General features: G+C 40.1%; 1 protein-coding gene across 1 annotated transcript; it reads left to right on the top strand.

Moving 5' to 3' along the window:
* The first annotated feature begins 5,346 nt into the window (after window positions 1–5,346).
* Window positions 5,347–25,956, top strand: LOC129449104 (uncharacterized). Its single transcript, XM_055211877.2, has 2 exons — window positions 5,347–5,760; window positions 24,117–25,956. The coding sequence occupies exons 1-2, from the start codon at window positions 5,600–5,602 to the stop codon at window positions 25,321–25,323; spliced, it is 1,368 nt and encodes a 455-aa protein (XP_055067852.2). The 5' UTR covers window positions 5,347–5,599; the 3' UTR covers window positions 25,324–25,956.
* Window positions 25,957–26,161: the final 205 nt, after the last annotated feature.

The following is a 26,161-nucleotide window of genomic DNA, read 5'->3' on the forward strand; positions in this document are numbered from 1 at the left end:
CAGGGCTAAGTATATCTGGGTGTCATCTGCATAGCTGTGGTAAGCAATTTGGTTCTTTTTCATTATATGACCAAGTGGGAGCATATACAAATTAAACAGAAGCGGTGAAAGAATAGAACCCTGCGGGACTCCACATGTCATGGGTGTCCACTCAGATTTATGGTTACCTATGTTCACATACTGTAGTAACCTCTTCCTTGTAGGTATGACTTAAACCATTTGAGGACCATCCCAGACAGTCCTACCCAGTTTTCCAGTCTATGTAAGAGTATGGTGTGATCATTCAGGTGATCCGTGTTTGCTTTTGTATACATGGTCTCCGTTCAACTCATTATATACAGTATCTCTCCACTCTAATGAAAATACAAGTGAACAATGCAATTGTTGTGCTTTTTTTGTGGAGAATTCGTTGATTGGCATAGAGCAGTGTTTCTCAAACTTTTTTTGCCATTCCCCACTTTGGATGTAGGGAAGAGTTCCAAGCCCCACCTGTCCCAATCGCCCAAACAAAATCGTAATCGGCTAGGCTTTAAGTTACCGCGTGACATTTTCTACAGTCTGATTTATTTAAGTTTTAAGCTAGGTTTATGTTTAAATGTGCCGTTTTGAGTGTATGGTCAATAAATAATTGAATTAATAGATTTTCTCCCATTTTTCACGCCCCACTTGTAATGTTCCTATTCCCCACCAGTGGGGCCCGTCCCACACTTTGAGAAACACTGGCATAGAGTAATGAATTCCTTTCGTTACACCTTGTTACAAAATTAAAGGGGACATACCATGAAAATTTGACTTCATCCATGTTTAAGTGCTATAATTGGGTCCACAGTGCTTCTATCAACCTAGCCAATGTGAAAAAGGTCAACCTACAGTAGTAACTTAGTTTTGGTAAATCATTCTCTGCAAGCATGTGAAAAAATAGGTAATTGAAATATGGCTCCCCTTGTGATGTCAGAAGGGGATAATACCGCACCTTAATCTGCACTATCCAACCAAGGAACTGCCATTTAGTACAGATATCAGCTCATTTGCATTTTAAAGGACACACCTAAAATGGCACATTTTTGCTCACACCTACAAAGTGGCAATTTTAACATGTTATAATAAATTATCTATTTTAGCTTGAACTTCACATACATACTCCGGAGACACCAAAGATTTATTTTACATCTTTAAAAAGTCTTGTGAAATGTCCCCTTTAAATGACAATTTAAGTTCAGTCTTTGAGAACACCAAGGGGCCAGTTGCATAAACATAGCTGGTAAATTAAGACTGTGTCTTAAGAGCTAGTCTGACCCACTAGCAATTAGTTAGGGTTAATCAGTCTTACTTTTTGGACTGAAATGAGATCTGTCTACATTTTTATGTAACTAACTAACACATAATTGTTTAAGTGCACTGTACATTTTAAGTTTTTGGGAGACCCATTACTCAATTGAATTCAGGGAATTAGTTTACTCAAATGAGTTCAGTAAACTTATTAGGACTTTCAGTGTACAGAAAATTGTCCAAATAAGTCCCCCAGCTGTTACTGCATGGGGCAGTACCCTTTAAAACTGTCTTAATATGTACTTTTAGTAGGGGTGTGACGAGACACTTAATCCACATGACGGGACGAGACAATAATTTTCCACTTTTGAAGAAACCCTCAATGATAAAATAAATGAATAAGAAACTGAAATCATGTTATTTTTAAATGTTTTAACTAATCAAGGACTGTCCCTAACAATTATTTTGCTAACTGATAATGAAGTAATTTGTTATTTTTGGGAAATGAAAATAGACCCAAGTGAGCAATAGCGTTTAAAATTACATAAAAACGAAGATGCAATAGTAATTGGTTCAAATAAACACATTACATTTGTGGCCTATAAATAAAAAGCATTATGTTTTATAACAAATGACTGCAGGGGGCGATAGTGGACTCGTCTCGTGGATGCAATCTTTACTTTCACTTTAGACGGAGAGAAACGCTTATTTTTAGCCAAACAATGTTTAAATCCATTTGAATATTTATATTCAAATATATTTAATATATGACCATTTCTTTACAATAAAAATTATACAGTCACTGTCATTCTTGAGCAAGAACATGCTGACATAAATTATGTAAAGGTGAAGGTTTAATCTGCTGAGACTTCACATCTGACACTGATCAACAAACAAACACAATGCATCTAAGACTCATACGAGTTCCCAAACGAACATTATTGGAAACCCAACCCAAACAAAAAAGGCCACACAGTAAAAGACGGAATATAATGCATGTGCTGTAAAAGGTTCAAACAGGCTGCATACGTCATCAAGGTTTATTTCAGTTAATTAACTGAGCATTATATTCGCAAGTCATGAGCTTATTACAACAATTTGTGAATAAAGTGACACTTTGTAGTTTTTCAACCTTTCATAATATATTTTCAAGAACCTTGTGATGGTACATCGCCTTAAAATAGGTTGAATGATATGTCCTGAAGGGGTCTGTATCGCTTTTACTCGTACTTTTAAACTTTCGGGTAGTATCCCGAGCACAAAACAAAAAACTACAAAAATCTGCTTTACAGCATACGTCACTTCCTCCACTTCCTCAAATTCGGACGTGAGAGCGCAACTATTTATTTTCCTGATGTTTTTGTCATGGGCGAAGCAGCAACTAAGAAAAAGAAACCCAAGGTTTTGTCAGAGGAGACCAGAAAGAGATAAGGGGAGAGTGACAGAATGAAAAGAAGGACGAGGATCAATTATATTGAGCCAGCGTTCGCTCGCTGGAGTGAACTACAGAAAGAGGAGGGGTTTCTGACCAATGCTGACTTGGCCGTCATGCTTTTGTACTAGTAAGTTATGTTATATTACTTGCATATAAGTCCTGTCTGGCAACTGAACACTATGTTTTTTTACGTGAATTTTACTGGAGGCTACTTTTACTGGAGAGTTTAGAGTAAAACTTACATCATGTGACATTGTGCCACCGTGGTGGTGTCATGGCCCTACGACATGGGCGGTCTGGGTTTGATTCCCCTTTAAGGCAATTTTTTAAATATAAACTTTAACCAAGCAACCACCGTTACAACTGGCTTGTAAACGTGAGCTACGCGATTGAAAAAAATAAAACCCATGAAATTATATTATATGACACATGACACGCTGGAAGGCACACTTTGTGACCTAAAGAGTTGTCTTCTTTGTCTAGCACCCCCTAGTGGCCAAAAAGTTCCATGGTGTGCCTTTAACTAAATAATTAGTAAACTTTATAATTAAGTGTGCTTGCAAAAGCACACTTATTGTTCTTCTTAAGTTTTATTATTATTTTTCCCGGGTAGATTTTTTTGGCCAGCTCTAGCGATTAGACCATTTGACACAGAGACACCGTTCAAACTTTAAAATGTTCGGGCAGTACCGGGGTAAGTTGCTTGAGAAGATAAGGTCACAGATCGATGTCGTTCTTCCGCCATATTGGATAGAACACAAAACCTTAAAAAAGTTTCACAGGTCACAAATTTTGTCCAAACTTCACGAAAATCCACGTACACGATCCTTGGACAAAGCCTCACAAAAGTTACTAGAAGGATTTTTGATTTTCGGAAGCGTTTGCCCGTCACAGCTCAAACTAAATGTGCGTCGACGCCGCCAAAACAGGAAGTAGTTTATATCTTAGGAACGCTTTCACGTATTGAAACTAAACTTTGTACATGAATTTGGGTCTCAAATGTGAGGATGCACAACATCAAAAGAAAAAAAAAATTTCTAAAATTTTACGCCGCCAAACAGGAAGTAGTTTATATCTCAGGAACGCTTTCATGTATTGAAACCAAACTTTGTACATGAATTTGGGTTTCCAATGTGAGGATGCACAACATGAAAATAACATTTTTTTTTCTAAAATTTTACGCCGCCAAACAGGAAGTACTTTATATCTCAGGAACGCTTTCATGTATTGAAACCAAACTTTGTACATGAATTTAGGTCTCCAATGAGAGGATGCACAACATCAAAAAAAAAAAAATTTCTAAAATTTTACGCCGCCAAACAGGAAGTAGTTTATATCTCAGGAACGCTTTCATGTATTGAAACCAAACTTTGTACATGAATTTGGGTTTCCAATGTGAGGATGCACAACATGAAAATAACATTTTTTTTTCTAAAATTTTACGCCGCCAAACAGGAAGTACTTTATATCTCAGGAACGCTTTCATGTATTGAAACCAAACTTTGTACATGAATTTAGGTCTCCAATGAGAGGATGCACAACATCAAAAAAAAAAAAAAAATTCTAACATTTTACGCCGCCAAACAGGAAGTAGTTTATATCTCAGGAACGCTTTCATGTATTGAAACCAAACTTTGTACATGAATTTGGGTTTCCAATGTGAGGATGCACAACATGAAAAGAACATTTTTTTTCTAAAATTTTACGCCGCCAAACAGGAAGTAGTTTATATCTCAGGAACGCTTTCACATATTGAAACCAAACTTTGTACATGAATTTGGGTTTCCAATGTGAGGATGCACAACATCAAAAGAACAATTTTTTTTCTAAAATTTTACGCCGCCAAACAGGAAGTAGTTTATATCTCAGGAACGCTTTCACGTATTGAAACCAAACTTTGTGCATGAATTTGGGTCTCCAATGTGAGGATGCACAACATCAAAAGAACATTTTGTTTTCTAAAAATTTTACGCCGCCAAACAGGAAGGAGTTTATATCTCAGGAACGCTTTCATATATTAAAACCAAACTTTGTAAATGAATTTGGGTCTCCAATGTGAGGATGCACAACATCAAAAGAATTTTTTTTTCTAAAATTTTACGCCGCCAAACAGGAAGTAGTTTATATCTCAGGAATGCTTTCAAGTATTGAAACCAAACTTTGTAGATTAATTTGGGTCTCCAATGTGAGGATGAACAACATCAAAAGAAAAAACATTTTTTCTAAAATTTTACGCCGCCAAACAGGAAGTAGTTTATATCTCAAGAACGCTTTCACGTATTGAAACCAAACTTCGTACATGAACTTGGGACTCCAATATGAGGATGCACAAACTAAATCTGCGGCACCAGAGCAAGCACACTTTTGCAGTTCCTCCTGAAATGCATTTTCTAGTTTTTAATATTCTCTTATAAGTCTTCATAACGTTAATGCAGTCTACAAATATGACCTCCGAAGGATGCAGTCTTTTATTTCAGAAATGGCCAGCATTTCACCTCATTTCAATCTCGTTACACTCCTAATTATTAGGTAGGCTACAGGTAGGCTATGTGTAAATTTGGTACCAATATTGAGACTTTTTCAGGTAATTCATTTGTCATCTATTGGATCCAGTAAATGTAAATTTGTAATCAATGTAATGACCAATGTGTGAATGGTGTCTCAACTATAATCTGTTAGCGTGGACACGCATTGGCATATGTCTATAGTCATACTGTAGTTTTAGATAGTACTTTTTTATTTATTTATTTGTTCATCATATAGATAGTGTTAATATTTGTCACAAGCAAATTGTCAATAGGCAGAGACCACTCCAACGCATTCAAGACAAAATCGACAAAATATTTTTTTGTTGAAAACTGGAGTATATTTAATATAAATAATAATTCTCATTTTATGTGGGGTTTTCCTTTAAAACACAAATGGTGCTTTAAAAAAGCCTTGAACCCGCCCCTTAATGTATCCTTAAAAATGTGCCTGCCAGGCTTATTTTTCAGAAGTTACTCAACACAGATCAGTGCAAACGTTTGTTCTTTGCCATTTGATACCGATTCAGGGTGAGTTTTATTTTTTAACTGTAATTCTGTCATTTTTAAATGTGAATATTGTCTTTCTATGTCTTATGTTTTTGCTCTTGTAGTGTTAGGGTCTTTGTCAAATCATGAGTAATTCACAGATTTCCCTTTAAAACGGCACTAATCTATAAAAAAACTAAAGGTTTAATTTAAAGAAATTAATATGTTGGATTTACTGTATTTGTGTGTGTGTTTATTTGTTTAGTATAAAATAATTAAATTCAAGTTTATTTATGGTTTATCACAATTTACGTTGTCACAAAGCCACAGAAAAAAATCTAGAGCAGATAAATCAAACAGAAGAAGTGTCTAAGGCTGTCACGATTATGAAATTTGGCTGACAGTAAATTGTCTAATAAATTGTGATAATTATGACGATTAATTGCCTGTTTTAGGACTTTGACGATTAATTGTCTGTTTTATTGCTTTGACATTTAATTATCCTACTTTTTTGTTTATGAAATAATTTTCACACATTGTTGTGATTACTTAAATTAAATCTTTTGCAAGGTTTACCTGGCAGTAAATATTAATACATATAACACATATTTAAAAGTAATTACTTAATGAATATATTTAAAAAACTGAAAATTCTTCATGTAAACACAATAAAGTGTCTGAAAAAATAACTAAAAATAAAAATGCAATCAAAACAAACTGCCTCTTGATCAAACTGATCTAAGCGCATTGTCTAAAGCGCACAACGCAACATCTAAATGGGCGTGTCCGAATCCACTTTTGCTAATTTAACGACGGGAAAAATTGTTTTTGCGCCTAGCGCATGGTCGAAAAGGGTAGGTCCTTTTGTAATGGGAGTATTTTGGGCGTAACGTGCAGTAAACCAATGAGAGTCACAGCTCTCATTCCCTTTAAAAGCAAGTTGCGCTGGCGCTATGTCTAATCCCTATTTAGATGACGGACTTTGTAAACTGAAAAACTAAGTGGAGGTAGAAGATCCCCAGTTTAAGATTAATGTTAAATAATTGTGTTGTTTTCACTTGTATTGAAATTGTTATTTTTTTATTAAAACCTTTAAAACCCGTTTTCTTTTAGTCATGGAAGTAAAAAGCAGGCTTGTAATTGCTTTAAATGTATGGCTATCCAATATCATCAAAACATAATTTACAAGTATGTAAGATAAGGTTTGTACTCTAAAAATACTTTATTTGTAACAGGAGATAAATAAATTACAAACGGCTCTCCTCACGTTTCAGCACTTTGGACAGCGTTTAGCAGAGTTTTTTTAAGCATTACTTACAAATGTTTCTCATCTCACCATATCCACAGATACATCATATACAATAAATCCGTGAGGTAGCATAAAAAAAAACATTTAAAAACAGCCGCATTTGTTCAAAGCAAAGCATTTATTTACTTATCAGGCTGCAGGTGAAGCAGCTCTTTGCGCCTTCTAACGTCTCATAATCAGTCCTCATTTATAAATATGTCCAAGAGACTCAAAAATAATCTTTTACATTCAATCCTTTAATCTTTCATATTTAAAAGCATTTTTGTGCTGCTGCGCATTCATGTACTTTGTGATAAGCAAACCCACGTTGTCCTCCCTTTTATAGGCGCATTTTACTAATGCGCTCTTTAAATAACATAAAACACATTGCGCCATTGACTTTAGACTTTAGACCAGGTTTTTGTTGGTCAATGGCGTAGTCTATTTTAGTTGCCTCAAAATAGCAACGCGCCAACAATGCGCCTGAACACACCTCATTTTCAGACCAGAACGCCCATGGGCGGAAAAGGGGGCGCAAATGCATTTGCTCTTTAAACAACGCAGGGCTAAACGTGAAAATTAGGGTGGAAACTAGCGAAAGACACTTGCGTCGCACATTGCGCTGCATTGCGCCGGGTGTAAGATAGAGCCCCACATGTCTCTAGTGGCTGCAAAAATCAATTCCTTATACCCTTAAGAATAACATCCTTCACTTCCCTAAACCGCCTAAATTTGTATTTTTCCTGGCAGCTCATACTGCTTATCAAAGTTTTGCAGCATTTCTTTAAATTGATGTTTTTCCACTGTGAATGTCTGTGCAATGTTCCACATTAAACTGACAGTTAAGGAGCGCCATCTGATACTGTCTCGTTTATACAGGCGCTGCAGCTCCCCTTGTGTTTTGTAAAGAGATGTGCAATCATTGCGGTGATCTGAAATCATCACGATGAGGTCAAACATTCGCGATGAGATGATTATTTAATCATTGTGACTGACAGTCCTAGCAGTGTCTAGAAGATATTTGTAGGAGCGTTAGAATAAAAGCGATATAAACAAACTGCAGTCTCCCAGTGAACAAGTCTAAAGCGTCAGTGGCAAGGAACCAAAGCTCCAATTATGTTAAGTGGAGAAAAACCTTGAGAGAAACTGAAAAGAGACGGTCTTCTCTGACACATTAACATAACACAGCTGCAACTAGATCAGTGGTTCTCAAACTTTTTGGCACATGCCCCCCTTATGTAGGGTGCATCCCTTTGTGTGTCCCTTCAACAAAATTCATGGCATAAAACTTGACATAATTTAATGACATAAAACTCTCAAACTTAAATTTTTAATTAAACAAAAAATAATAAATGATACAATGTAGTGCTGTTGGTTAGTAGCCTTATTTTTCGAAGGTTTAATTACACAGAATTCATGATAAATTCATGCATTTTATAAAATGTCATAAAATGGGCCCCCTGGCACCATCTTGCAAATGTAGTGTAAGTGAAGTGTAATTTATATTTATCTGTAAAACATATTTAATGCATTAAGCCATAAGCCTTTAGATGTAAAACACTTTAAATTACTCCCGCCTATGAAATGTGCAATACAAATAAAGTTGCCTTGCCTTGATTCCAATCGGATATGTAGAAAAGTTGTATTTGGACTGAGTGACAGTGTGAACAAGGTCTTAGAGCAGGGATGTAAAAAAAACATACGGCCGCATACGGCCCACAAAGGTGTCCAATCCGGCCCGCATGATGATTTATACAGTTGTATTAAATATGAAATACATATTTTAAAAACCCTTTCAGGCGGGCGTCTAGTTTGTTTTTAATATGAGAGACTTGCGGAAAGCAGCAAAACGTGGAACATAGACTAACCACGGTGCCCAAAAAGTGATATTGCGTTCATCACTACGACGGCACAAAACAAAACAAAAGAAAACACCAACGATGTGGGGAACTACTTCATATCACAACAGATTCAAAGCAGGATAACTTTAGACTAACCATAGCCTAACCACGGTGCCCAAATATCTTGCTGTTTTATTGTTACCGCTCCGCTAAAGATTCCAGTAATCCACTTCGTGTTTTCCCGCCCGCTCTGCAGCATCTCTGACTGTGTCCACTCTCTGCCTGAAGAGCAAAGACGACAGTTTCCGAAATTCGTTGCATTAACAGGTAGATTCATTACATTAAATCAGTTGTTAAACAACAGAATTAGTAATTTGGAAGTTTGTTTATGTATTTCTTCCGGTAATGATTTGCTGTCGGTGTTCTAAAAGTGCTAACAACTTAGCAAGCAAACAATAACAAATTAGCCTCATTCTTAGTATCAATGTTACAATCCTTGTCAAATCGATTTAATCATCCCGATCAGATCTATGTTAAAGGGATAGTTCACCGAAAAATTAAAATGCTGTCATCATTTACTCACTCTTATGTAGTTACAAACCCACATACATTTCTTTGTTCTGATAAACACGAAGGAATATATTTTGAGAAATGTTTGTAACCAAACCGTCTGTGGACCCCATTTACTTCCATGGTAGGAAAAAAGAATACTGTGGAGGTGGGTGGGGTCCACGGGCGGTTTGGTTGCAGACATTTCTCAAAGTGTCTTCCTTTGTGTTCATCGGAACAAAGACATTTATACAACTTTGTAACTGCATGAGAGTGAGTGAATGATGACGGGATTTTCATTTTTGGGTGAACTATCCCTTTAATATAAACACAAAATTTGCTGTTGTTGGCACACTTTGTAGACAAAAACACCAATGCCTTGACAAAATAAAGACAGAAAACAGAAAGGGAGGCTGCTAAAGGCAGTTCAACATTGCAAACATGGATTCAAAGCTCCATCAAGCCAGCAGGTAAATCATATTGAATATTTAGCAGATTGTCACACTTTAATTCTTGTTATTATATTTCCCATTATAATCACATGCTAGTAATATAACACATCATATTTATAATACTTTATTAAAACCATAATAATAGTACCATCCCCCTTAGTGGCCTTTTTGGTTTGGGCCACTGCCCCATCTAGCATTTAAATTTTCTAAATGACTGTTCTCATTACAAATATATTCCAAAGAAAAGTGAATGGTTTATAAATAATTTTGGCATTAAGGAATAATGCAAAAGAAGTTAAATTAAGGCTTTTCAACCTAAGGCCAGTGGGTTTTGTACAGATGTAAATTTGTGTGTATAGTATGTACAGTATGAGTGTGACCTTATGAAATGCAGTTTTTACAGAGCTGTGTGTTTCTCTAGTTTTCTTGCTGAACAAACTAATTAATTGGTTTGTTTAGTTAATATTAACACAATTATCAGCACACTAAGGTTTAAAAAATTATCCGTCCCTCACATCATGCCGTTATTTACCATCCGGCCCTCAGCCTAAAATGAGTTTGACACCCCTGTCTTAGAGTGTAATGAATATGTAATTTGGGACGTGACTCCATGGAATGTTAAATTAAAAAACAAATATAATATAAATAGATTTAGTAGGCCTATTATGCTGTATTATTTGAACACACAACATACTCAGTAACATTCATAAACTGGGGGACGCTCGCCCCTTCTGTGGCCCTAGATGGGGCGGGGGACCAGGGGTCCCAGTTTATTTTACATTAAAGTCACAATTAAATTGAAATGAAAAACAAATTGTTTTGGAATATTGTGATATACACTTATCTGTGAGCGTTATTGTTTTTTAAAAATTCTTGTGCCCTCATAATCTTTAATCCAAAACACAAATCTCCTCCACTCGTCGAAACGATCTCTTTTTACTTTCGGTCATATGGGTGTAGCAAATGGCTCGGAGTCAGATTGAGGCCATTTGGCATCTGGATCGTAAACAGCCCTAAAATTGTGACTTTAGATAACCCTGTGTCCTGATAACACAATCACCCAGATATCTACCACCTATCAAGGCTGTAAAGTGGGCGACAATTAAAACAAATGCAGTCTTCAAAGGAGGTTCAAAGGGATCCCACCAGAGAAACCTGAGAGCCGTTCGTTCGACGATTGCCAGAGACACAGCTGGGGGCACAGACTATATGTCTGTGATGAAACCACATTTAAAAATCACAATGAGCTGTTTTAATGTATATATATGTTATATCCCTTTACTGCATGATCATGTATGTGTGATGTAACTGTGTGTTAACACTTTAGTTAGATTTTGTTCACTGTAGCATGGTTCATATCATAGGTATGAAATTATTATTCAACGTGATCTTAAACCCATGTCTTGTCTAGTATCAAATTAATCTACTCTTTATTTCCCAATCATTTCTATGTATCATATTACCATAAGCCGCATCAACGTCATTTAATATCGATTTGAAGAGTTATGGGAACAAACTTGTATCATTATGCAATTACGCAAATGTGTTGTCTGAAAGAACAAAGGCTTGTTTCCCCGCGCAATCGAACACTTCACACATTGGCCGTACACCCAAAATGGGCTGGGCGTGTGAAAGGTCAAAACGGCCTATCGCCCAAGCCATCATAGCTCAATTGCTCAGTTCGCTCAATAGCTCAATTCGAACGATTCGCTCAGTATCTCAGTCAGTGGCTTAGTTCACTCATGAGCGCTCAATCGCCCGGTTACTTAGGTAACCCGTCAGCGCAGTTTGGAAACTCGCTGAGACTCACCCAGAGTCCCTCGGATTCATCATCTTTTCTCTGAGCCCTGTCTCTTCAGGACAGTCTTTCCTGGCTTTGCGCTAGAGTTCGGAAAACCCCGCGGACCAATCCGCCCTACGAAACAACTTAACGGACTTCCATCTTAAACGAACACACCTGGATTCTCTCTCTCTCTCCTTGCTCGCATCGCGAGCATAAGAAACTTCGCACCGCATCACAAAGAGCCAAAAGCAAGTATAAACTCGTTTTACTCGCTCATGTTTAAGCTTTACCCCTTATGAAAATTAAGGCGATCCTTAGAGATTATCCGATGGTTTGTGCAGATGTTAAGCAATAGTGCTTTGCCAATCTTTTACTCTCTCTCTCTAGCTTTTTCAATCTTTTCTTTCTCATCTATGTTTTATGTTATTGTATGTGTGTATGTTTAGTTAGTCGTTATGTGTACTTCATTTTATAGTTAATAAACCGGTTTGCATTTTCACAATTGAATTGTTTCTGTGTTCAATGCTCATGAAAGTAAAGTCACTTTTTCTGCCTTTTGATCCAGCTACACGCTGCGAGTAGCACTGTATATCAGTGAGAAGGTTAATTTTAAAGGCCATGAAATTAACATTTCTTAGACGTTAATATACGATTATGGATATATGTCTTCGGTGGACGAACATATTAATTAATTGTTATTATTAATTCTGCTACGCCAGGTAAAACCTGATAAACTTGTATAATTAATTACAGTTAATTATACATAATATTCCCTTTTGAGCTAAAATCTAAGATTCCCTTGGGAATCCCCGTAGTGTTTCGGTCGGAGGTTCATAGTGTTTCAAATAACGTTATTTCCCTCCTCCCGCTGAAATTCGCTACATATAATGGTGGAGAACGCGCGGGCAGATTTAAACATTATTTTCTGAGCAAACCAGTTACAAATCAAATGTGTTTTTGCATTGTGTGAATGAAAAAGAACTATCAGCTTTAACTGATTTCGTTCTTTATTTGTATGAATGAAAATGTATTTTCCTGTATCATTTTCAGGACGTAACAGACTCGCGCCCCTGTTATGTATAGTTAACTGCAGTCTTTAAGGTAACCGTATTAAAAGCCCTTTAATACGCTGCATTACCGTCTGATTCCGCCTAATAAAGAGTATAATTCCTTTATTTAGAGCGAAGCGGTGGTCGAGTGAATACTCCCATCTGATAAGGCCTTTTTGTTAAATCTCCAGGAAATGATTTACAATTAGAGAAGCTGTCTATTGTATTTTTCCATTTTATTCACGTACGTGGATTTTTAAAATTGTAAGCACCGAGGGTAAGACTTTTCAATTTTAAAGGAGATAAAAACTTGATCAAGTATTTATAGTCACAACGTATGATAAAGCACGTTGGATTCTTGTTTATTTCGTGTCCCGGTAACGTAAGCCAAAAGAGGCACCGGCCGAACACGAGCAAATTACATCCGTCGTCTTAGCAACGCAGCGGCCGCCGATGTAATTACTGTATAGAAGCGAATCTTTGTCAGTTTAAAGCGTACTACCTAGTTCTAACACTAGATGTCAGTCTTGAGTGTCTAACACTTCTTCTTCTCCATTACTCTACGTCTGACTTCCGCTTTCTTTGTGTGTTGGGCGAAATATCGCCATCTAGTGGGAAAAGCTCGTTTGGTCCTCTCATAAACTCTTTTGGGAGTGTATGACAGGAATCAAACTTGGATTTTTTTTTTTTACCTACTTCCATAACTAGGTTATTCTACTACGTTGTAGTTTTATTTCCTACATATTGAATGTTATGGTCTTAAATTATAAATAATAATTAATATTGCTGTGGCTTTATTAATTTATTATTTCTTTATTTAATTTTTATTTTATTTTGATTTATTTTATTTTTATTTTATTTCATTTTTTTGCTGGTCTCTCTCACTCCTTACTCTCCTGTTCTCTTTTCTATTGTAGAGATTGTATTTTTAATTAAGTTTAAATTTAAATTCAATGCAGTTTGATTTATTTTAAATTGTAATTGAATCAATTCTTTACTGTGAATAGAATTTAGCCCCATAAGTCCCATTCTCAGTGAATTCATTTATGTTTTAACTGGTGCAATAGGATAAGCCCCTGTGTATCTCTTTAAAGCTAACACTTGATAGATGAATCAGAGGCTTCGCCAGCGGTGAGTTCTACAAGAGACCGGTCCCGCTGAACTGACTCGAGTGTGTACAGTCGGGGTGCTGCGGTAGCTCCCTCCTTAGCACCTTAGGCAGCAAGACACAGTGCAACCTCTGCCACCGGGCACTCCAATCGCTAACCTTGCCAGCTGACACACAAAAGCCCTAGCGGCAGTGCCAGTTGGTGGGTGACACCTTTGAGTGCGGCCCGGCGGTGTGAAGGGTGTGACTGTTGAGCGGTCGAGGTGGGGAGGGCAGAAGGCCCGGCACTCTTGGCTGCGTGCTCAGGGAAGCGCCTTGTCTCTGTGTTCCACCCTGGGTTTCCTTAAATAGTCAACGAGTGTTGGTGTAAAAGAGATGCACTTTTCTCCCCTCTATAGCCACTAGAGGCACCAGATCCCTATCAGGTTGGGTCTAGCCCAGCCAATCTAGCTAAGCCACTCCCCTAACTCGCATGACTCCATAGTGCCCTCTCCCTGTAAGGCCCTGTCATCAAATTTAGGGTAGAGAACCTGCTAAGCTGAAACAGGAAACCCCTTTTTCCACCTCCTATCCTCTTCATTCCCCCAGCCTTAGGACTTCGTCTGTTGGCTGTCTCAATTCACATTTTCAGTTTATTTTATTATTTTTATTTATTTTATTTTATTATTTTATTATCATTTATTTGTTTTTTCCTCTCTTTTCCCTTTCCTGTTTCATTACATTTCCAGCAACCTATCCTCCTCATTCTTTATTTTGTGTGTTTTATTTTATTATTTTTATCATTATAATTAATTAATTTTAATTATTTTGATTCATTTTATTTTGGGCTGAAAGAGCAAAACTGCACAAACCATTAGGAGAATTCATTAGTAATACGCTCGAATAACCAAATGTCCAAGGCGACCTATAGGTTTTAACAAAGCGACAAATTACTAAAATTTTTCCCTTATTTCCCCACACTGATTATCTGTGCCGCCGGAGAAAGGCCCTGATAATAAGCTCATAGCCCACGTATATATATTTTATTGCCGTAGCTCGCTGAACTGTGCGGACTCGCATTGGCTCTTTGTGTTTTCTCTTCTACCAGTGTGTCAACATGTCCAGATTACCAAGCCCTGTCAACCACTGGGACCAGCTAGAGGCCTGGCTCAGCGCTGTGACATCTGAACTCCTGCCCAACCTCGCCAATGAACTGCAACACTTGGAAAGAGAGCAACTCGACGGCACCCTGGACAAGTTCATAGCCCACGACCCAACGAGGAGCTACAGTCACAAGGATATAGCCAAGATCACAGGTGCCATCGCTCACAACCTCATCATCCAGCTTAAACTGGGCGAAAGGAACATCGCCCAACTGGAAGAGGATGCAGCAGCTCTACAGCTCCAAGCAGCAGAGGCACGGAGGAATCAGGAGGACGCGCAGAATCGTCTAGATCAGCTGACACAGGGATTAGAGATTCAACATCCATCGACGGAGGAGGATCACTGGAGGCTAAAGGACGAGATTGGACAACTCCAAGAGGCCTTGTCAAAACTCCGCACAGACACAGAGCACAAGGAGCAACAGGAAAAGACAGCCAGAGAAGAGCTGTCTGGAAAGCTCCAGCAGGCTGAACATCTTCTGGTGAGAGCAAAGGCAGAACTGAAGGAACGTGATGCCAAGCTGAAGGCCTGTGAGAATCACCTGCGAGCGTCTCGAGATGAAGGTCGAGCTCTGGCTCAGCAACGAGACCAGGCTAGGGACGACCTTGACTCCGCCCAAAGAGAACTCATTTATGCATATAAACTGCAAGCTGAACAAGTAAGAGAAAAAGCAACCTTTCCCTTTCATTCAACCAGCGAGCCTGCACCCCCCCACCAAAGCTTTTCTGTTGAAAAGGGGGGCGGGAGCCCATTGTTAAAGACATCAGCCAGCATCCCAGAACCTCTCACTACCATAGGGGGGTGGGGACAGACAAATTTCCCGAGGTCACCTGCAGACATGCCCGGCGTGGCACCCAAAGACCTCGACAAGCTGGCTAGAAATATCCCAACATTTACCCCAGAGCCTGCAGGTGGCCATGATATCCACTCTTACCTGCAGGACATTGACTTTTATTTGCAAACACTGCCAAATGTAACCACAAGAGACAAACTGTATCTGCTACGGGTTACTTCCAATCGTGAAGTGAGGAGTTTCCTTGACCGGCAGCCAGAAAACGTCAAGATGGATTACGAGCAGCTGCAAAAGGCTTTAATAGAAGAGTTTTCGGACCCAGAGGCAGAACAAGGACTTGTTACAGCGATGGACCTCAAACAGAGCCGAAACGAAACTCCACAGGCCTATTACAACAGACTCAGGCGAGCTTACTTTGGCTCACGGAATGAGCCAGGAATGGAGGAGGACTTTAACTTCAGGACCCTCTTCCTGCGAAATCTTCACTTCACAGTAAGCCAACACTTAGGGGTTATGGCCTGCCCTCGCACGATGACAACCAGGCAGCTGCGGGACTTGGCCCATAAAGCTTATAGTAAACAAAGAGCGGCCTCTGAAAAGACTGTTAAAAACCCTGTCATTCTCCCTGTCTCTGAACTGTACCCTGAACTACCACTGGAGGGCGCACGACAACGCCACAGTGAAAGACCTTTCAACAGAGGGCCAAGAGGGTCAAGAGACTTTACAGCCAGCCAGGAATGGTACAGCCATGAAGGGGCTCGTCCCAAGCACCAAATGGGACGCGCCGAGAGGTCATGGAGCCGGCCAAACTCATCAGACAACCAGAAGGGTGGCGGCTCGTGGGAACCTGGCCGACGACCTAGAGGTAACCGTCCTGCACCTTGCAGATCAAATACTGGTAACAGTCAACAGAGAGATCAGTCTCGATACACACAGAGCAAGGCTAAGTCTGAGCTACCCCCGAAACAGTGTGACACAGACACGTCTGAGACAGCAGAGATTCTGAGAATATTGAAGGAGTTAATCCAAAAGAGGCCCCACAAGGAGGACCACGAAGACAAACCCGACTCCTTATTCAAAGACTTTGGCATACAAACAATATCTCAAACACCAACCAACCAATGCCTGCAAGTACCAGAGAGTGCTGTGTTAAGTGTCTCTTTCCCTACAGAGTCACAGGAAACCAGCCTTGACTGCCTTCCTAGTAATACCACAGCCCCAGTACCAAGCCTCCTGGGAAACCTGATCGAAAGAGGAGAAGCTAAAAAGCTATATCTATCCATCACCTTGGAAAATGAGGTTGAACTAGAAGCCCTCGTCGACACCGGAGCTGACCTAACGCTGATGTCATCCCAGCTTTTCACCAGACTCCAGAACAGAGCTAAGGCCCAAAATTTGACCCTTAAACCCCAAAGGTGTATGCTGAATGTGCAGTCTTACAGCCAGACTGAAGTTCAACTGCAACAGGTGATTCCCATCCACCTGACGATCGGTCCTATGAGCATCATACACCCTGTGTACATCTCACCAATGGACTCATACCCTCTCCTCATTGGCAAAGACCTGCTAGACCGCTTTGAACCCTTAATGGACTTTAAACAGTTAAAAATTTGGGCTCAAGTGCGAGAACCTTTACCCTTTCAATCAGCCAGATCATCTAAGGTAAACTGCCAGGTCACACAGGTCATGGACGACCCCCCAGCCAGCCGCGGGAACTTCGTCTCAGACCTAAACTTCAAAAGTTCACTGCTCTGCAATCTGCATCCAGCCAAAGACTCAGAGCCATACCCAGGACTTGACACACAAGTTCAACAAAATTTAAAAGATGCAGATGCCATGCAGGATGATGCAGATCATCAGAAACTACAAGCCTTTAACATCGCTACCCAAGCTATGTTAAACCACCTCTCAGACCCCTCCACCTACCCTATCACAAACTCTGACCTGTCTGCTGCTCCAACCCGCAAACGTCTCAACGATGTCAGGCACCTGCTGCGCATACAACACAACATCCTCGGGTATGTCCCTGATGACCGCACTACACCTGCGCTTGTGGTTCCTCAGGACCATAGGGGGGTCATACTAATGTATGCGCATGACACAACATGTGCCGCACACCACCGCACAAAAGCCACTTATGAAACACCGAAACAGGTGGCATACTGGCCTGGAATGCAGCACGATGTAGCAGAACACATCAAGAAATGTCTGGTTTGCTGCCAGTTCCAACCGGCTAAGCCAAACCATGGAGCACCACTTCAAAAAAGAGGTGTCAACTTTTCAGTGTCAGACCTCCAGATAGACTGGGTTGGACCATTACCCAGGCCAACGAGGGGCAACAAACACTTTCTCACGGTCATCTGCCAATTCACAAAGTTGGCAGAATGCTTTCCAGCACCCAATGACACCACTCACCAGTATCTGGATGAACTTCATCTGGGAACGACCTTCGCTTTTCGAACGACCAAGATCTGGTCCTACAGTTTCGCCCTGCCAATTCAGACAGCTCACCAACTGCTGTCAAAGAAATTTCTGCCACACTGGACAGGACCTCATGAGATTGTGGACAAACTCTTCCCCATTGCATACCAGATCAAGATGGGCAGGAGTCAGAAGGAACCAATTTCCAGATGGGTCCACCAGAACCAAGTCAAGAGACACTCAACATTATGGCATGATAGTAAAGGGGGGACGAACCAAACTTCTCCACACTGCCTCATCACTAGAACTCTGCCTCCTAGGGAACAGCCGCCAATGAAAAGAAAGAGAACTGTCCTGACCAAACAAGGACCTGTAGCGCCCACCTATTGTTTCTTCTCTCTCTCCCTCTCTGTCACCAGGATGCTGCTGTGGATTACTGTTCTGTACATCAGCCTACAGGGGGGATGGTCGCAACCTGAAATCGTGTCGCCGGGTCCCGCCTCAGGCATCGTCCTTAAAGAGCAACCTGGACTCCTGATCACGAACTGCAGAACACATAGCCAAAAGGTCTATGTCCAACTCAACCCCCGTGACGTCTACAGAGCACACTACGCAGCATCAGCACCAGAAACCAGTTGGGCAGGAGAACGATGGGCGCAGAACGCTATGATTCACGCAGAGGCTGACATCAAACACATGCTGTACCAACTTCAGAAGATGACTGTCACACAGGCAGGTCTTGGCGGACAAACCAAGTGTCCCAAGCGGTTCCTGGGAGCCCTACTCGGAGCTGCCGCAGCAGCCATTCCACCCTGCCTGGTACCCCTAAGCCTGGTACAGACCATTTTATCCTCTGCCACTGCAGGCCCAACAAACACCCTGCAGGCACATCTGGCCTACTCCCTAGGTAGCGCAATCCCACGAAGCATAGCCCCTGAACCAGGTGAACTTGCTTTTCTGATTAACCTGCCAATCATCGAGTCACACAACATCTACAGACTCAAAGACATTGTCAATGTTGGCTTCTGGCAGGGAAACACTCACATCAGAATACGCACCCCCACTGTCGTGGCTTACCATGACAGCAATGAACAGCTGTACCTTGCACCAAACCTGCACATGTGCAGCCTCACTAAAGACATTAATTATCTCTGCCCCAGCAAACCTTTCCTTCAGGACAACACTGACGGCATCTGTGGGCTGCGGCCCATGAAGATTGACTCTCGTTGTCCTGCCGCGGCTGAACCACGAGCCGAGGTCACTGACACCCAAGCTGAAATCGTAGGTGACCGATGGCTGGTCAACACCCCAGCCAGCACGGCCACTTTGACCTACGACCAACACGACACAGCCACCCGCATCAGTCTACCAAACCAGATGATGTGGATCCAAGTTCCAAAAGGTGTGATTCTTCACATCGATGAACTCGCACTCTATCACCTTCCCAGTGAGGAGTACCACACCGAACTGGAATTTTCAACTTTCTTCAGGGACCACAACTTCACTTTAGACCCTGAATTGGAGATGAGGATTGCAGAAGGGGGGACCCAACTAATTGATGTCACGCCCATCGACACTGCCCTCCAGGCACTTGCTCGCATGCCAGCTATGCACAGCCTCCCTGTTTTTCGAGCCTGGACCGCCACTGACACGGTACTGTGCCTCTCCACAGGAGTAGGATACGCCCTTACTCTTGTCCTCACTTTCATCCTGTACCGAAGAGTCAGCGGGATGCAGGAAACAGTAAACAAGTGCACAGCTGCCGTCCCTCAAGCCTTCAAGCGGAACCATGGGAAGCAAGACACGCAAGCCAAGCAAGAGCCCAATCTCATCGAAATCACCCCTCTGCAGGCACGCCGAAGCGCTGCAGAAAATTAAGATACACCTGCCATCCAGACCAAATGACCTGTATAACCATCGCCTATTGAACCATCGCCCACCAAAGTCTCTCAAGACCCTGGTGGCCATGAAGGGGGGATATGTAGCAAATGGCTCGGAGTCAGATTGAGGCCATTTGGCATCTGGATCGTAAACAGCCCTAAAATTGTGACTTTAGATAACCCTGTGTCCTGATAACACAATCACCCAGATATCTACCACCTATCAAGGCTGTAAAGTGGGCGACAATTAAAACAAATGCAGTCTTCAAAGGAGGTTCAAAGGGATCCCACCAGAGAAACCTGAGAGCCGTTCGTTCGACGATTGCCAGAGACACAGCTGGGGGCACAGACTATATGTCTGTGATGAAACCACATTTAAAAATCACAATGAGCTGTTTTAATGTATATATATGTTATATCCCTTTACTGCATGATCATGTATGTGTGATGTAACTGTGTGTTAACACTTTAGTTAGATTTTGTTCACTGTAGCATGGTTCATATCTTAGGTATGAAATTATTATTCAACGTGATCTTAAACCCATGTCTTGTCTAGTATCAAATTAATCTACTCTTTATTTCCCAATCATTTCTATGTATCATATTACCATAAGCCGCATCAACGTCATTTAATATCGATTTGAAGAGTTATGGGAACAAACTTGTATCATTATGCAATTACGCAAATGTGTTGTCTGAAAGAACAAAGGCTTGTTTCCCCGCGCAATCGAACACTTCACACATTGGCCGTACACCCAAAATGGGCTGGGCGTGTGAAAGGTCAAAACGGCCTATCGCCCAAGCCATCATAGCTCAATTGCTCAGTTCGCTCAATAGCTCAATTCGAACGATTCGCTCAGTATCTCAGTCAGTGGCTTAGTTCACTCATGAGCGCTCAATCGCCCGGTTACTTAGGTAACCCGTCAGCGCAGTTTGGAAACTCGCTGAGACTCACCCAGAGTCCCTCGGATTCATCATCTTTTCTCTGAGCCCTGTCTCTTCAGGACAGTCTTTCCTGGCTTTGCGCTAGAGTTCGGAAAACCCCGCGGACCAATCCGCCCTACGAAACAACTTAACGGACTTCCATCTTAAACGAACACACCTGGATTCTCTCTCTCTCTCCTTGCTCGCATCGCGAGCATAAGAAACTTCGCACCGCATCACAAAGAGCCAAAAGCAAGTATAAACTCGTTTTACTCGCTCATGTTTAAGCTTTACCCCTTATGAAAATTAAGGCGATCCTTAGAGATTATCCGATGGTTTGTGCAGATGTTAAGCAATAGTGCTTTGCCAATCTTTTACTCTCTCTCTCTAGCTCTTTCAATCTTTTCTTTCTCATCTATGTTTTATGTTATTGTATGTGTGTATGTTTAGTTAGTCGTTATGTGTACTTCATTTTATAGTTAATAAACCGGTTTGCATTTTCACAATTGAATTGTTTCTGTGTTCAATGCTCATGAAAGTAAAGTCACTTTTTCTGCCTTTTGATCCAGCTACACGCTGCGAGTAGCACTGTATATCAGTGAGAAGGTTAATTTTAAAGGCCATGAAATTAACATTTCTTAGACGTTAATATACGATTATGGATATATGTCTTCGGTGGACGAACATATTAATTAATTGTTATTATTAATTCTGCTACGCCAGGTAAAACCTGATAAACTTGTATAATTAATTACAGTTAATTATACATATTCCCTTTTGAGCTAAAATCTAAGATTCCCTTGGGAATCCCCGTAGTGTTTCGGTCGGAGGTTCATAGTGTTTCAAATAACGTTTTTTCCCTCCTCCCGCTGAAATTCGCTACATGGGTATGGCAGGTAGGCAGGGTCCAGAAAAAGATTGCAGCAAGTATCAAATAATATGACCCAACTTCAAACAATCCAATCAGTTCTTGTCCAGCCCTACCTTTGTAACGGGGTGCTTTAAAGAAAGCGATGAAGAGGAGAATCCATGTGCAAAAGGTGTTTATTAGTAAAATCCCAATATGGGCCAGCAAACAAATCCAAACAGGGTAAATCCACAATCGTAATCCAGAGACAGGCAAAATATATCAGGGCAGGCGGCAAACAGGCATTAAATCCAATAAAACAGGCGTGGGTCAAAAACAGGCAGATACAGATACAGATACAGATACAAAAACAGGGTAGCAGGTAACAGATCAACAAGTAACGGGCTGGGCATACGAATGTAATATACAGCAGCTAACAGGTGAACAGGAAGTGACTTATATACAGAAACAAACAGGAAGTGTGAAGCGTGACATGGCATGATGAGTTTCAAAATAAAAGTCCAAACAGAGCAGAGAATCAAAATACAAGAACAAATAACAAAAATACACAAAATACAAGAAAATACAGGACAAAACCTTACAACCTTTTATTATTTCAGAAGCTGTTTTACTCTGATATATGTCACCACGGGGAAAATAAGACTATCACTACTTCAGTTTCATGGTGACTTTAATTTATCATAAATTATGTGCAATTAAACATCTGAAAAATAAAGCTACCAACCAACAGCACTACACTGTATAATTGAACATTTGTTTTGTTTAATTCAAATTCTAAGTTTTAGATTGTTTTATGTAATGAATTTTCGTTCGCAGGGACGCACCCTACTGGGGGATGAAGGGGGCAAAGCAAGTTTGAGGACCACTGCTAGAACTAGAGATCTTAAAAGAGCCAGTACTTTAATATTAATGTAATAATTTCCATCGTTAGCCAACCAGAGGCAGAGTTCACACACGCACAGTCTGACTCCGAGCAGTGTAAAAAAGTCTGAGCAACTTGGTCACTTTGTCGCTAAACTTAGCAACTTTCTATCACTTAAGCGACTTAATTTCAAATAGACAAATCTAGCGATCTTTTCTGGGGTGGTTGAAGACTTTTGTAAGGCTGACATGAAAACACGCGTCGTTCTCTCTTCTCAACGAGCAGCGGGTGATGCTCTGCTGTTGTGCCCCATCTCAATGGAGGGCAGTGTAGTTATGCATTTGCATTTCTGTCAAGAGATCCTTTTTAAAATTCACACATTAAACCTTTAAAGAGCACCTATTACACTGCTAAAACAATGTTATTTTGTCTATTTGTTATAAAACAATGTGTTCCCATGGTTTATGATAAAAAACAACGTTATTTTCTTACAAACATTATTTTCCACATACCGTACATTATTGTTGCTCCATAAATCCATTTCTTTTTCAAACGCTCTGATTTTGTAACACTCATCGTTCTGAAAAGCGTTGTGCCTCCTATTGGTCAGCTAACCAGTACGGTAATTTGTGATTGGCCTGAATACCTCTGACGTCAGCCAGAAATGTGATGCTCCTCAACATGTTTTGAAAAAAAGCTCACAATGCAATACTGAGAGGAGTTAATATCGTCTTTATTACCTTATCAATACGAGCCGAATCTGATCCAGAAAATGCAGATGACCAAATTGACGATCAACTTTGCTAGGACGGCTTGAGCAGTACGTAACAGATTGGTAAAATAAGGATACTAAAACATAAAACCATGTCTGCGTTTGTGATCGTAGAAATGACAAACAAGCAGTGCCACTCTACACAGCTCAAAACTTGCATTTGAATCATGGTGTAGAAGTAGTAGTGAATTCTTTAAATATGAAAACATAGACTACTTACAGGGTGTGAGTCAGAAGCGGGAGGAGTTATGATAATGAGCGTCGTGTCCACATCAACCGGCCGGGGAAGTAAACTGTTGCCTACAATCCGTGTGTTGTAGTCCAAGAAGTAACACTGGAAATGATAACTCGCGTTATCGTTTACTTTGGGATTTGTACCTAGCAGTTTTTCCACTAAAAAAACCCTTTAATTGGGTGTGCTGCAGGGCCAGCATTTGGCTTTACCATCCAAAAAAAGCCTTCTTTAAATACGAGTGTGTTCAACTATTTGTATGCATGGCATACAAATAATAGTATGCCACAATTGTGTTACAAAATGCAATTTTTGTGTTACAAAATACCAAATCAGGGTCTTAGTGTTAAAGCTGCATTAAAAGTATAATGTTGAAATAAAAATTATTGTGTTTTGAGTCCTGTTTCTAATGATATAATCTTATTTTACACAGACATTTTTGGCAGTCTATCTCTTTAAAGATGACTGAATTTCTAAAGATACTTTCAAACAAGAATGTTATTGAGGCTTTGCTGGCTGGTCTTGAGAAGGTTATTGGAATGGTGGCTGGAGATAATTTCCCTATTTCCTCCATTGCTTCTTTGGTGAGGCTGGCAGTGGACAAGGTGGACAGCGAAGAGTACACGAACGAGCAATTCCAAAAGGTACAAGATCGACTCAGTGTCATTACTTATAAAATGAGTCAGATTAATCTGGAGATTGAGAAAAATACGATGAATAACAAATACTTTAAAGAGGAGCAGAACCTGAGGAACCAGTTTTCCAAGTTTATGGAGATATTCGATGTCAACCCTCCACACAGAGAAGCCAGAAAAGACATGTTCATGGATGACTTTAAAAGGTCAGGTGGGGACAAAAATCTCCACAAGCTCTATAATGCAGTAACAGGAGATAATTTGTCTGGAAAGCCTTTGCTAGAGACTGTTCTGGTTTGTGAGCAGAAGAACCTCAGGCAAGTGGAGAATTTTTGCACTAAGCTGAAGCATCTGTTCTGCATCGGTTTGATAGCTTTACTGGGATACTTAAGTCTGAAAGGCAAAGACGAAGAGAAGTTGCTTCAAGAGCGAAAAGATGAGTGGGGCCAAAAAATGGAAGTGGTCCAGTCTAAAATAAATGAGGCTATCGAACAGTGCATCAACAGCTTTCCCACACAGGCTAAGACGGATACTGAAGGCATTGTGTCAGAACGCAGTGACAAAAGCAACCAGGAACTGGCTGACACATTAATGGACCACTTAAAAATGAAATACAACTGGGTGAGCTGGTCGGTCCGTGTCTTTAACTCTCCTACAGGCCTGTTCACCCAAAAAAAAGATTACCAGGGTTTGATGGGAAAAAGTTGTTTTCAGGTGTTGGCATCGGATGGTGCAAATGTTGTGATCTCATACAGCGCCTCACCAAAACCCGTCGATAAAACCTTTATATCTACGGTTTTAGTGGTCTTGGAACACAACAGATGTATATGGAAGAAGCCCTCAATGACATTGATGAGCAAAAAGCTTTTTTTGACAAATCCCTTTGGTGTGGTTCATACAGTCAAGAGCTCATGTAAAAATCTGGGATATTCCTGCAACTTCTCTGATGAGCTGAACTACTATGAAGACTTCAAGGATTTCTGTGTTTTTTTTCATTCTGCTTAATGCCGGCAGGAAAATAAAACCAAGTCAATAGTTAAACTGATTGATGCACATTGTAATGTTATGGATGCATGCTATATCAAATAAAAATACATGTTTAAATATTTCTTTAAAATGTGTGTGTGTGTGTGTGTGTGTGTGTGTGTGTGTGTGTGTGTGTGTGTGTGTGTGTGTGTGTGTGTGTGTGTGTGCGTGATGACTAAAATTAAGAGATATACTGTATTACATAGATATGTGGTATTTGGGTGTTTTATTTGCACAGTATCCTTATATTTACTATTCTTTACTCATTTTATGCAGTCGGATTATGTATTGGTTTTAATTATGAATTAATTTACCATTTAATTTTACATTCATTATTATTCTTTCATTATTATTTTTCAATGCAATATTTAGCTGCATGCTATATTGTCTTAACAAGTATACATAAGAATATGTCCCAGGAGAATGTTGTGAACATTTATACTATCTATGCCTGAAATAATAGCACCTACTGAATCTTTTACTAGTCAAACAAGTTATATTTAGAATTGAAATGCATGTAAGATTTTTCAATAAACTCATTTTATTTGAACATCACTATCCTCTTCTGTCTCCTGTTCTTCTCCATCTCTGTATCTGCCTTGTATTTGAGTAGAGTAATAAACACACAACAGATATTAATATTTTTAAGTAAGTCAAAGTCATTTTCCTGATAAACTGAGATCTCATGAGACCTAGTGCAAGAATTAATGAATTGGATCTGACACTTTGTGGCATGTATTTTGACATACTAACAATTGTATGTTAACTAATTTAAAGGGATACTTCACCGATTTAGCATTCAGCTTTGTATCTGTAG

Source organism: Misgurnus anguillicaudatus, chromosome 10 (genome assembly GCF_027580225.2).
Source record: "Misgurnus anguillicaudatus chromosome 10, ASM2758022v2, whole genome shotgun sequence".
NCBI classification, from domain to species: domain Eukaryota; kingdom Metazoa; phylum Chordata; class Actinopteri; order Cypriniformes; family Cobitidae; genus Misgurnus; species Misgurnus anguillicaudatus.

What these genes read in the sequence shown, in the direction of transcription:
- LOC129449104 (XM_055211877.2), top strand. Translation starts at nt 5,600, where the DNA reads ATGTGGGGTTTTCCTTTAAAACACAAATGGTGCTTTAAAAAAGCCTTG. An exon ending in CCATTTGATACCGATTCAGG is followed by an intron (nt 5,761 to 24,116) that starts GTGAGTTTTATT and finishes TATTTTACACAG; the next exon opens with ACATTTTTGGCAGTCTATCT.